At 41.8% G+C, this 13920-nt stretch overlaps 1 protein-coding gene across 1 annotated transcript in view; it reads left to right on the top strand.

Annotated features, from left to right (window-relative positions):
- Positions 1–13920, top strand: part of JAK2 (Janus kinase 2) — a 96856-nt gene that overhangs the window by 78323 nt on the left and 4613 nt on the right. Inside the window, exons 16-22 of the mRNA XM_018570263.1 lie at positions 2176–2326; positions 2449–2585; positions 3192–3381; positions 5839–5963; positions 8003–8175; positions 9732–9849; positions 10438–10551. Coding sequence (XP_018425765.1) covers positions 2176–2326; positions 2449–2585; positions 3192–3381; positions 5839–5963; positions 8003–8175; positions 9732–9849; positions 10438–10551 — 1008 coding nt within the window. The remainder of the gene's footprint in view (positions 1–2175; positions 2327–2448; positions 2586–3191; positions 3382–5838; positions 5964–8002; positions 8176–9731; positions 9850–10437; positions 10552–13920) is intronic.

Genomic DNA, 13920 nt, shown 5'->3' with positions numbered 1-13920 from the left:
TCAAAGCGCCGCTGCCAGCTGGACACCGCCGCAACCCGCCGTCCTCGTCCTCTCAAAGCGCCGCTGCCTGCTGGACACCGCCGCAAGCCGCCGTCCTCGTCCCCGGCCCCGCCGCTACTATAGCCTCTGGTTCTCTTCCCTTGATGAATACATTTATCAAGGGGAGAGAACCACAGCAAGTGCCGCTCTCAGGGAATCTGCCGCTCCAGGCAAACGCCTTGTTTGCCTCGCGGCTGATACGCCCCTGCTCACACTGACACTTTATGCTTATTTCAATATTCAAATTTCAGTCAACAAAATTAACCAGAGAATTCTTGGCAGTAAAAGTTCAACAGTGTGCTAAAGGTTGGGTTACTCTATTTAGAATAGTAATTTACTAAGCCTCAACTAAAGTCACCTAAGGTCACATCTTACAGTTGCTAAAACTGTCACGCACTGTGAGAGATTAAGTGGGGCTCAGCCAAAACCTTTTTTTTTTATAAGTTTTGGCTAGAGTGGGGAAATGCAGGTTGTCAGGATTTTATTGTTGCTTTGATCCATGGTAAAGAGATTTCCTCGTATATCTTGTTCTTGTGACTACAAGGTAAGTAAAGAGATTCTCCCCGAATGACACAGACATAAAAAAAAAATCTGCAAGATTTCAGTGTTATTAAAAACTACTTTAACTACCTGCTGCCCGGCCGTTGTAATTAAACGGCCGGACAGCGGCTTCTTGAGGGCTGGTGGGCGTTTTTAAACGTCCCATCCCGTTTGCTTGTTTGCTCCCTATGTGATAGCAATAAAGTTCAGTGGAAAAAAAAAAGGTTTAAAAAAATTTGTTACAAAAAAATTAAAAATCACATATCAAAGCAATAAAAAAAAAAATGTAGGTCCCCCGCCCCCACATGCACACGCAAACATGCGTCAAGCCCGCCTACGTGCGAAAATGCCGATTACATCCATTGCACCGCACATGTTGCATATCGCCGCGAACGTCGCAGTGAGAGCAATAATTCTAGGGTCATCAATCACTGATAACACTAAACTGATGAGCGGTAAAAGCTTTTAAAGCGTCGCCTATGGTCAATTTTGAGCATGGTAGTTTTTTTGCGATTTTAATGGGTGCGCACAATTTTAAAGCTTGACATGTTTGGTGTCTATTTACCCGACGTGACCCCGTCTTTTATATTTTACCAAAAAATTGGGTAATAATAAATGTTTTATAACATAACGTAGGGAGAACAGGTTTTTTTTCAAAATGTTTGGTACTTTTTTTATTATATAGTTAAAAAAAAAACCCGTAGTGGTAATTAAATACCACCCAAAGAAATCTTCCCAAAAAATGGTATAAAATTAATTTCAGTACAGCGTTGCTGTCAGTCAAAGTACTGCAGCGCTGAACACTGGAAAATGGCCTGGACAGGAAGAGGGGTATAAACACACCGGTCAGCAAGTGGTTAATATTACAACCAGTAACCAATAACATCTAAATAGAAAACCTGCTAAAAATGTAACTTTTCATTGATATATTTAGCATACACTTTTAAAATAGCTGCAGTAGGGGTTCAACCTTTGAGATACTTGCAGAGGGTGCTGCATTTATTAATGTTCTGGGGATTGCATTGTTTGATTAAAATAAATAATGGCAAAGGAAGCACTAGAGTCAGTTATAGAATGGAGGTCAGTAGACCTATAATGTCATCTGGGAAGTGTTTTTTAAAGGAGAACTATGAGGCGAGTGAAAATCACTCAGCCTCATTGTTTGAGCCGACCTGTGACAATGAAACTGTCACAGGTCGGCTCAATAGATCGGGAAGTGAAGGAAGTGAGCGAACACATACCCTCGCTCGCTCACTTCTCGATCCTGTCCCTGCAGAGAGCCGTGACTCTCAGTCACGGCTCCCTACAGGGATCCCCCCTCCCCTATCCGATCCACCAGCGCTGACTGGCGGAACGGATGGGGGAGGGGGCAGGCAGAGCCAGCTGTGCTGAGCTTTGGGTCAGGGGAGGGAGCTAGTTTGTGTCCTCCCTTGACCCTGGGGAGAACTATGGGGAAAAGCACTGACCCCATAGTTCTCCTTTAATGTTATTGCTAATAGTGCATGTGAATGTGTGGGCAAATGTTGATTCTTATTATACTTCTCATGTTTTTGAGTCATTTCATATATTGTTTTTTTTGTTTTGTTTTTTATTTAGAAGCAGCAGTTTTATGAAGATAGGCACCAACTTCCAACACCAAAGTGGATTGAGCTTGCCAATTTAATAAACAGCTGCATGGACTATGAGCCAGATTTCCGGCCTTCGTTTCGAGCTATTATAAGGGAATTAAACAGCTTGTTTACTCCAGGTATATAGATACTGTGTAAAAACAGTGGAAGTTGTGGAACTATATCAACATTTATTTTTTATCATTTTCCTTATTTTCTATAAATCAGATTTTCAGTATTTTCATGCTTTATCTGTACACAGATTATGAACTATTGGCAGAATCTGACTTGCTACCGACCTTCAGAGTCGGGGCCCTTGGCTTTTCTGGAGGCTTTGAAGACCGTGATCCAACTCATTTTGAGGAAAGACATCTTAAATTTTTGCAACAACTTGGCAAGGTACGTGCTTGTGGGTTACCTTGAAAATATCTGATCGGTGTGTTTTTGGGTCATTTAGAGCAGTTTCCCAACTTCAAATGCAGTATGTACCCTTTATGTGGGTCACTTTACGTCAAATTTGTATAAATGTTCTCCAAACAATCCTTTATGCTTAAAAATAATGAAAAATATGAACTCTTATTTTATTATTGATTTATTTATTATTGCAGGTATTTATATATTACTGCCAATTTACACAGCACTTTACATAAAATTCATTCACATCAGTCCCTGACCTCAAGGAGCTTACATTCTAAGGTCCCTACCTCACATACATACATACACACACACACACATACTAGGGCCGATTTAGAGAGGAGCCAATTAAGCAACCAGCATGCGTTTCTCTTCTAATTTGAAAAAAACTCGCTACCAGAAAACAATACCAGCTTTACCTAATGATTTACTTTGCAGAATATTAAAAAGTAGGCAGTTATGTTTTTTAAATAATACAAGAAAAGCCAGGGACTGCACAGTTTCCATCTTTGTCTTGCACATATTTTAGAAACGTTCCTCCAGTATTATCTGTAACTTGTACTTTGTGTAAAACGTATTTCTTCATTGAAGGGTAACTTTGGAAGCGTGGAACTGTGCCGTTATGACCCTCTACAAGACAACACTGGTGAAGTTGTAGCTGTTAAGAAGCTCCAGCATAGCACTGAGGAATACATGAGGGATTTTGAAAGAGAGATTGAGATTCTGAAATCCCTTCAACATGAGAACATTGTCAGATACAAGGGAGTGTGTTACAGTGCAGGTAAGGCCATGTGGGCAAATGCAGCCCTTTTCACACAGATAGGCTGGCCATATAATTAGAGTTCCTCCATCTTTGATGGGGATCCCCCTTCCCCGCCAGGCTATTGTATTCTGTCAGCGGCTGATTGGCTGCAGTGACTGTTCTGACTAGAGTGTTCGGCTCCTTCAGCAGAAGTCAATTAAAAAGAGTGGAACCCTCTAGCTATAATTCTGAAACCTGGTAAGATAAGGTTATATACTAGGAAGGTCAGAATTTGGTGTTGCCTATATATTAATTGGCAGTCATGTTTCTCTCCCTTGCACTTCATGTCAGCCACCTATCGAACATAGACCATTGATATATTATATATTGTGCTAAAAAAAAGTCGTGTATGCAGCCACAATACACAATATTTTGGTACCACAAATTGCGTTGTGATTGAGCACATTGCAGCTGGAGGTGTGTTTTGGAGGGCCATTTCAAATGAATGGCAATGCAACGTAACTCCCGCACTGTAACTCACAGTAGGGGCGTTGTGCTATAGCGTGCATTAATTGCATGGAACCTTGCCATTAACACACCACACTGGTGTGAACAGGCCCTAAAAAAACCCGACAATTTCACTACTGCACTGCTTTTCTTCTAAAAATATTGCATTTGTTCACTAAGCCCTGGTTCACATCTTTGCGGGTCAGGAGCGCGCGGCCCAGAACCACGCGTTTGCAGGCGGTTGTGTGCCGCGGTTGCCGCGTGTCCCCGTTGATTTCAATGAGGTCATATCCACGCAGCAAAAAGGCTCATGCCCTTTGCGATTTTTTTTTTTTCCGCAACCCCATGGATTGCTAGCCACGAACGGCTAGCGGTTTGCGTTTGTGCATGAATTGCCCAGATTTGAACCAGGCCTCAATGAGCACACTGAGCCATTTGGTGTAATTCATACAGCCTGTATTGCATTACAGCAACCAGATAAATTTAAACTTTTGTCCTTCAGTGGTTATATTACACAGCAGATTTGAATATCATTTTAGAGGGGACAGACAGTTTTTGTGTACCGGTAGTTGAATAATGTTGCTCGGGCAGATAGTAATGTAGATGAATCCACTAATAATAATAGGTTGATTAATTTATTTATGAAGCATAAAAGTGCATCCGAAACCAAAACTTTTTTTGTTTTGGTTAGAGTAGGCAGGGGTTAGAACTCCTGTCGGGTTTTCATTTCTGTCTGTGCCCCTGCTAGGGAGATTTACTCGAATTATACTTATGACCATTGTAAAACTGAGGGAAAGAAAACATCTGATTTGTCACCAGAACAGGAATAGAGGGGACATCTTTCAATTGACACTCGTGCCAAGGGATTGTTTCGTACAGTACAGGAAGTAAGGAGAAGGCTCCCTAATGTGATATAGATGGCAAAAAAAGACAGTGGTTTACCCATTCTTTAATCTATACATAATGAAAAATACATTGACATTTGATATACTTTAAGTTTTATTTTAAGCTTGATACATCATTAAATGTATTTTTTTATGCTAGCGGTGCAAGTACTGGAATTTAACTTGGTATCAGCCTCTTGCAGCCCCTGTATAGAGGGCTTGTGTGAGGAAGAAGCAGTACAAGGAGCCAATCAGTGTATGTGCTGACAAGGAGCATGTTGATGGGAGGAAAGAGCACAATGACAGAGAACTGAGGTCATCACTGTGCTGCCACGCTTTTTGGACCTTCACAGGCTGGGGTCGGTCCTTGACAACCTGGGTTTAGAGGAATTAGGTTAAATGATTTTGGCCATCAGAATAAAGACATTTAGTGGCAGAAAAAAATTACTGGGTGGGAAATCTCTGGATTGAAGTTGAATAGTGCAGCAAAAGCTGTGTAGCATCAATTCATTACCATGCATTCTTAGCTAATTGTACCGATTCTTCTTTTTTTTTTTTAATTCACTAAAGGTTTTATCATGCAGATCAGCTAAAGGTACTGCATGCATGGTATGTTATTAGTTTTAGGGGTATGTTGTATGTTAAAGTCCATTTACAATGATTATTGCACAGGTTTTAGTATGTTAAAATACTTCTACCTTCTAGCTGACAATAATTGTGACCTTGTACGAGGTATCTTAAGGAGAAGAGAAAATTGAGCCATTTGAGGCGGTGATGATTCATGAGAAAGAAAGAAAGAAACACTTTTAATAATTCAGTGTGCAATTTAAAGCTAAAAAAAAACCAAAAACATATTCGTAACCATGCAATACGTTTGAAGTGAACATTTAGATAAGATGAAGTAATGAATACTATGTATACTAGTACGCCTAGTGCTTAGTGAATCGACTTGTAGGAAAAACACTAACAAAAGGAGGGGGGCTTATTTACCGGTTGTCAAAACATGAAACCTGAATTGGCAATCTTATCTTTTGACTGCACTATGTGATTGTGTTATCTTTCTTTAGAAACCTTAACTGAGAATAACCATTTTTGTCTTTGCAAGGTCGTAGAAATCTTAGATTGATAATGGAGTATTTGCCATACGGAAGTCTAAGAGACTACTTACAAAAGCACAAGGAAAGGCTGGATTTCAAAAAACTTCTTCAGTATTCCACACAGATATGCAAGGTAGAACTGACCTGAAACTGCGTGCTTGCTTTGCTTTATCACAGATTTAGAAGCCTGATGATCTGAAAGTCAAATTTTATCATCTGCATTCATGTTGCAGGTCAAGGCATCGGCATTATAAATACTATATTTCGCAAGGCATAATGACCAATAAGCCCACCTAACCGCATTTGCTTTTAAAACATTGATATTAATGACTGCCACTACTCAAAAAAGACTAAAGCTGGCCATAGACTGGTTGAATTTTGGCCAAGTCCTGCTGACTTGGCTTGTGACTGAGCTTTTTTCTTTGCTCTGTGAATTAGGGCTGCAACCCACTAATCGATTCATTGATAATGAGAATAGTTGACAACAATTGTCATTATCGATTAGTTGGTCTGGGTTCCATAGTTCACTCCTCCATGCGGGGAGACTGTGTTGCAGTGGTGAGGAGAGCTACAGCTGTAAGTCGCTATGGCAATCATGGTGTGCGTACGCCCCGTTCCTCAAGCCCGCCCCAATCACCAGCATCCCGACGCTGTTATGGCGACCATGACAAGCGGACGCCAGCGCATGTGCCATACTGCAGATCGCGGCCCTCAGTGTCCCACCGCTGTCATGGAAACCATGACGCGCGGATGCCCGCGCACGTGCAGTTTGCGGATGAACGATCTGAAAAAAGCCTGAAGCATAAAGACTACATGAGACCCGCTCCCCCTGGACACCAGGAACAGATATGTATTCTGCCATACGGATCCTGTATGATAGGAACCCCTCCTTAAGGAGATTTACTACCATAGAGGGGTCTTCCAGGCCGGGAGAGGCTGAACCCGGTTGGGATAGTGGGGAGGTTCTAACATCAAGTCGTGGCCTGGAGCGAGGTTAAAAGAGAAAAGGTATGAATGAGGGGGGGGGCTGGCCTTTATTCACTTTTGGAAGGTGGTCCTGTGGGGTCAGAGGGGCGGAGCTGACCCATAAGTATGCCGACATGAGGTGAGCCAGGAAATATAGATATAGATATAGATATAGATATATTTAAAAAGTAAAAATTATGAAAAAAAAATAGTAATAAAAGGTTGCAATTTATTTCGGTGGCACCCCAAACGCGCCTCCCACCTGCAGCGCGATTACCTGCACCGGAAACATGCGGTACTGCAATGCCGTGCATTCCAGTGTGATTGCAAACAATTGTGCAAGCAGTTTTATTCTGCAGTAAACTTTGCTTGTAATTAATCTGACTAATCGAAAAAATAATCGGCCAACTAACCAATTAAGAAAATAATCCTCAGTTGCAGCCCTACTGTGAACAAATGCCATCTATAGATATGGTTATAAATCCTGATTGTGGATGTTCTACCTTGTCACTGCCATCCTTTTTTACATCTGCTTTGCTTTTCTTATTATTCTGATCTTCGCTAACTTTACATTTCTGTCTGCTGGTGTGCCTCATTCACTGATCTCATTCTGCCTGTCCTCTCTCCCTGCCTCTTGGAACATATGCTGCATTTCAGGCTGCCGCAACATTTGGGAGCAATCGTTTATTGAAATGCCTAGGGAAAGTAGCCAAGGCACACTAGATCTCTGACTGCCCATTTCATAAACTACACATACTTTCACACATATAATAGGATAATTCCTCCTACCCTGCAATAACTAAGCTCACATTCTTGATGTCCTTGTAGCAAACTTCATGACATCCGTGGAAGTTGAGCTACTTTAGGAGTGGAAGCATAATCCTGGTGAAAGTTCTGCTCTGGCTGCAGCAGCCTTGAATCTTATCATGAAGAGAAGTAGCCAGATGTGGTGTTGTGTAACACATGGCATATGGTCATAATGGGGTGATAGACATTGTGAAAGAGGGTGCCCATGATTTAGCATTGGCAGGCAGGGGAATGAGCTGTTTCTTCTCCTGCCATGCTAAGAGATGACCATTGAAATCTCAGGGAAAATGTCACTGAACCTTAAATTTTATAGTTCTTTTTTATTTAGTTTAGATGAACTGCTATAAAGATGATGTAGTCTGGCATTTGTTGCAAACGGTTGTTTCAATTACTTTTCAGGGCATGGAATATCTTACAGTCAAAAGGTATATACACAGAGACTTGGCGACTAGAAACGTTTTGGTTGAAAATGAAAACAGAGTGAAGATTGGAGATTTTGGATTGACAAAAGTACTACCACAAGACAAAGAGTACTACAAGGTTAAAGAGCCTGGTGAAAGCCCTATTTTCTGGTAGGTAAACTTGGCAATTATGTTTAGTTGATGATCTTATTTTTCTTTCAATGACATGTTTCTATACAACTGAGGATTGTAAGTAATTCCAAGTATAACTGAAATAAATACACTGTATAAGATCTTGGTTTAAAGGTTCTGGATTGGACATGACTGGGTGAATAGAGCGAAACCCAGTGTACACCCTCAATGCCAACCTCTGCCAATGCAGCACAAATCCATCCATCTGTAGCTCACCTGTCTGTGCCAAGTGGGTATCATACGATTTCCCATTTCAGATTTGTATGCACTATACACAGGGACAGAACAAGCTGACAGCAGAAGTGCTTGCTGCATTTGTTTTTAGTCTGCATTACAGAGCAATAAAAAGTAAATGTTTTCACCTACTTTTTCTGCATTTTGGATCAATAGGTTGTGACCTGTGTCTGTGTGTCTGCAGTAGAACATTTTTATAGAGCATAACAGCGTGGAGTGATTGAAACCACATTACCAAAACTGCAGTTAAAGTCAGTATCATTTATATGGGAATTTGTACAAGCCATTCAGCCAGTCCTGTTGAAGCGGAAGTCTGCAAGCAGAAAGGCTTTTTATTGCAGAAGAGATATACTATGGGGCATATTGATAAAGCAGTGAATCTGACATGCATCAAATATTCACTTCAGGGAATTCTTCCAGGTGCATGTATTTTAAACGAGTGATTGATTCACCACCAGTGAATGTTTAAAAGGTCAAATTCCCCGTTTTATAAATACTCCCCATGTCTCCTTTGCAATTAGAAAGCTTCTTACCTTCCTGCGTGCAAACTACTTTAGCTGCATGCACAGCTCTATGTACATTCTTGGCATGTCTTTGTTCTGGGATTAATCAATGGCCAGTCAATATGGCCGAAGATGCCAAACCCAGAAGATATTGGTGCTGGCAAGTGAGTTTGCGAATGCTGCATCACGCAAGAGTAGATGAGCATAGGTGACTTTTAGTTGTGGTCTTTTTCGATTGGCAACGAGTTAAAGTGAAAATATTTTTAAGCTATTTTAAATGCTGATGAAATCACTTACAATGGTTGCTTCTCCTTGATGTTTAAAAGTATTCGTTCCCTGCAGAATTAACTGGCCCCCCTGAGCACTGGCCCTGATATCCTGCTTTAGGGTGGCTCCTTTACCTTGCAGGGTCTCCACAAACACACAGACATAACAAGGCAAGCCATTCCCCTCCCTCCTCCTCCTTCACCAGGCTAGTAGATGGAGAGCTGCTGGAGACTGCTTTGTCCCTTTTGATCTCGTACTGGGCAGGAAGTTCGGGGAAATCGAGCTAAGACAGTTGGAGCCAGATGTTTGGAAACACGATGGCTGTATGTAAATAAATACTTTGCTGGGCAATGTATATTTGTTTGATCTGGATTCATGATTGAAAAAGGTTTGAGAGTATAATACTTCTTTAACTGTCCTGAATGGGATGTTACATCTTTTATGATTTACTATCTTGTTCACTTCAAAACACCACAGCAGCCCTTCTTTTCTCTGCTCCAATGTATTTTCATTCATACATTTTCATTGCAGGTATGCCCCAGAAAGTCTGACTGAGAGCAAGTTCTCTGTGGCTTCGGATGTGTGGAGTTTTGGGGTTGTCCTGTATGAGCTGTTTACATACAGTGAAAAAAATAAGAGCCCACCTTCGGTCAGTATAAAATTAAAATCCATTGTGTCAAAGTTTCATGATGTAAATTCAGTCTGGCATGCATTGATTGCAGTAAGCGCTTCCACAACACATTGACTGCATTAGGGCAAAATTCTGCAAAAGCATAGGCAAATCATCTGCTGCCTGTTCTTGGTGACATATTTGTCTCTCTATGGCCACCACATTTTTAGATGAGATGGGTTAGGCAAAAAAAACCTGTGGTAGCTGGGATGTGTAAAAAAGGTTGGGATATAGTGAGTGGACAATGACACGAGTAATATAAAGGTAGAGCTGGCGTGTCATACAGTTACCCTATTTGATCTTCTCATGATTTGTGGCCAATATAAAAAGTTACATTGAAAGACATTCAGTTAAAAAAATGAATTCACATTATATACGCTGTGACTGCTTGGAGAAGAGGCAAGTGTGCTTTGATTGAGAATGAACCGAAATGTCCCTTTTATAGTGAGCACGTATTTTAAGTTCTTATTGCACCTTACAATATTTTTTTTATGTGACATTGACATTTTTACATGCTTGCAATAATTTTGCTTTTCACAAATCTGACGTATTTTTTGTTATTTGTAGGAATTTATGAGGTTGATTGGAAATGATAAACAGGGACAGATGATTGTGTTTCACTTGATCGAGTTGCTGAAAAACAGTGGGAGACTGCCACAACCAGAGGGCTGCCCTAACGAGGTATTTCATGTTTGCTATATAGACTATTGGAAAGAATGTTAATCCTGAGCCTTTGTAGGACACTGCTAGGAACCTACCACAGCCTTTCTGCTGGAATTAGTTCTCACTGATTACTACATTGCACAGCCAAAGAAGGCGTATTTGAAGTTTTATCCCATTGCAGTTGTTATCAGTGTATGTATAGAGAGGTACAGCACTGTAGTGTCGGGTCATTGACCTGTGATAGCCTGTAACATTCCCTTTAAACTTCTGTGCTTTAATAGAATCTCTTTGGTGAAAGGATGCCTTTCTCTAACCTGAAAATTGAACTGCCACTTCCCACCTCAGAGGCTAATCTAGTAAGAAAGTCTCTCATACACTGAGGTCTGGGTATTGGGGGGACAGGGTGTATGCGCCATCCCCTGTCCCCTTGGACCCCTCATCCGTTTACCCAATGGTAAATATTCTTATCAGGGACACTGGCCATGAAAAAGAGCTGACAAATATTCCAATCCTTTCAAACCTTCCAACTTTATCGAAAGGTAGAAAACAAAAAAAAGTTCTAAAGCAAGGCAGCAAAAGTTTCCTGCTCACAAATGCTCATTTACAGGCTATTTAATGAATACATCATAAATAATGATTAGTGGTAGCATTTTAAACTACAAGATTCTGAGAAACTCCCATGGTCACTTTCCATGCTGCCATGTAGTCATTTATTGATTCCATAAAAAGCATTGCAACCACGTAAATTCCTATTGCATTAAGTATAATTAAGCACATGAGTAATGGACTGGAGCTTTTCTCAGAATCTTAGTGTATTTTCACTTTTGCAGTCAAATTTGAGGGGAAAAACCCTTTTATATGTGTTGCTATTCACACAGCATACTAAAAAATAACTTTAAAATAAATTCTTTCCCTTTTAGATGTTTTGTTAAAGCAGGTAAATGGCTGATTCCAGGTTTTTCTCAGCCCCGTCACAGTGGTCTGCCCTTATAGAAAGACCTGGGACTAAAATATGGGGATTGTGTTTATCTGATAAGCTTCATTTAACATACAATGGACAAGCCACCTTAGACTCCTCACAGCCCCTCCTAACATTTTAAAGAAATAAAAGCTAGAAGAAATGTTAGCCCTTCGAATCCTAACTTAAGTAAAAGTAATTTAAACTGCAAGAATAATTTGTTTTGCCTATGTTATGTGAATGGGAACATGTAACAAATATAAAATAGGTGTTATTCCATGTTAGTTGCAAAAGTGGAAATACGCTTTCAATGGGATTTGTTAAGATGTCCTTGGAGGCTGCTCTGTAAAGATGTGGGAGCTATTGCAGTGCCAAACTTGACCAAGCTTTCTCATGTAGAAATTGTGGCATACCACTTTCACAGTAACAACAGGTGAAAAGTTAATTTCACTTGTTACTAAATCAGCAAAATCAACTGGGAAATAGATTTCATAATGTTAATATTTTAGAATATCAAAGAACAGCAACAAATCAAAAAACAACATAAATGCCTTAGTGGCTGTAATAAAATATGATTTCTGTGCTTTTGTCTGAAATGTGCTAAAGCTGCATCACCATTTCTCCATCTCTTTGTATGTAGCCACATATCTATAACCTAGCTGAAGGAATTGTCTAGAACAGGGGTGCCCATAAGGTCGATCACAATCTACCAGTCGATTGCAATGTCCTGGGTCTTCTCTGGATCCCCGCTGCTCTCCCCCATCTGCATGCAACGGGGATCCGAGGAGAAGTGAAGAAAGCGCTGGGGGGGTTGAGTGGCGGTAGAGGAGGGATGCGCTATCACAGAAGTAAGGCAGAGCAGTGAGGAGAGAGAGGCGCTCAGCCAGGATCTGCATCGCTTCTTTTACTTCTCCTCGGATCCACCGCTGCCCCTGCTCAGGAGAGCAGCGGGGATCCAGAGAAGAAGCTGAGCCCCCCTGTGTGCATGGCAAGCGGCGGAGGATCGGTACATATCGGTGAACTTCTTGTTCATTCATGAGTTTCTGAATGGGGAGGAGCACTCTGTACAGAGGCTCCTCCCCATTCAGAAACTGGATGATAGTAAAATAGTTTCTGAATGAATGGGAAGCCTCTGTGCTACAGAAAAACAAATAGAGGAATAGGTACCCCCCCCAGTAAAAAAAATAATAATAAGAAAATGAAATAAGAAAAAAAAATCTTGGAGGCAGGGCGCTGGATGATGTCACACACCTGTTGAGGGGGCACGTTTTTTTTCTTGCCTCGGGCGCAGAAGGAGCTGGCTAAGTCTATGCTCCCGCGGTGCTCGTGTGGCTGCCAGCTGAATGTGTTAGATGCCGCAGACGGAAAGGGGCGGGATACCTCTCCCCATCTGCAACATTGGCCACACGAGCACCACAGGAGGACAGGACGCCAGCGCCTCTAGAACGCACTGGAATGCAAGCTTGCCGACTCCCTGCTTTCAGGGGCGTGGGGTTGTATTGAAGTCAATGGCCCCGCACCCATAGTGCGATCGTGGGTGAGGGGTGTGGCTGCGGTGCCATTGACTTCAATGCACAGCCATGCCCCCTCCCGCCCCTGAACGCAGGTGTTTTTTCGTTGGTAGATCTCATTGAGGTCGTCATTTGAAAAGTAGATCTCCAGACTAAAAATTGTGGGCACCCCTGGAACTAGGGATGCACCGATATATCGGCCGCCGAAACATATCGCCCGAAAATGGCTCTTTTGGCATAATGCCGATTGTGTCATTTTCTGGCCGATAAAGCAGTGCATCCATGTATTTTCTCCTCCCCGCTGGGCGCTGCTCTGTGTTCCAGCGGGGAGGAGAGAAACTGTGACAGGCGGCCGAGCGCTGCGGGAGGAGAGCGCTGTGAGCGGCCGGCGTCTCTCCTCCCACACCGCTCAGCCTCCTGTCACAAATCAGAAGAAAGCAGTGTGGGTGGAGACAGCCCGCGCTGTCACAGGAGGATGAGCTCTTCTCCCGCAGCGCCCGTTCAGCCTCCTGTGACAGCTGTCAGAGAGGAGAGCAGTACAAACACTCAGCGATCAGTGATCGCTGAGTGTGTGTACATAATATGAGGACATGGTATGGTTACTATATCCTCAATTATGAATGAATGGGAAGGGATCTACATCACCTCCTGTTCATTCATGATTGTGGTTATAGTAAACACTCTCTGTCCTCATGTTAGAAATGAACAGGAACACTCAGTATAGAGGATTCCTGTTCATTGATAACAGGGGATACAGAAAAAGAGATTGAAAAGGGAAGTATCAGGGGTCTATTTCCCCTAAGCCCCTAAAAGTAAAGTAAAAAAATTAAAATATTTTTTTTATTTTGGTTTTGTTTCGGTTTTGAAATTTGCATTTTGGTGCACCTCTATTTAGAACCTAAAGGAACTGCTTAGCAT

This window comes from Nanorana parkeri, unplaced genomic scaffold (genome assembly GCF_000935625.1).
Source record: "Nanorana parkeri isolate BGI_ZX_2015 unplaced genomic scaffold, ASM93562v1 scaffold1489, whole genome shotgun sequence".
NCBI lineage: Eukaryota > Metazoa > Chordata > Amphibia > Anura > Dicroglossidae > Nanorana > Nanorana parkeri.
The sequence above is the reverse complement of the archived record's forward strand: the minus strand, read 5'-3'. Positions and strand labels throughout refer to the sequence as shown.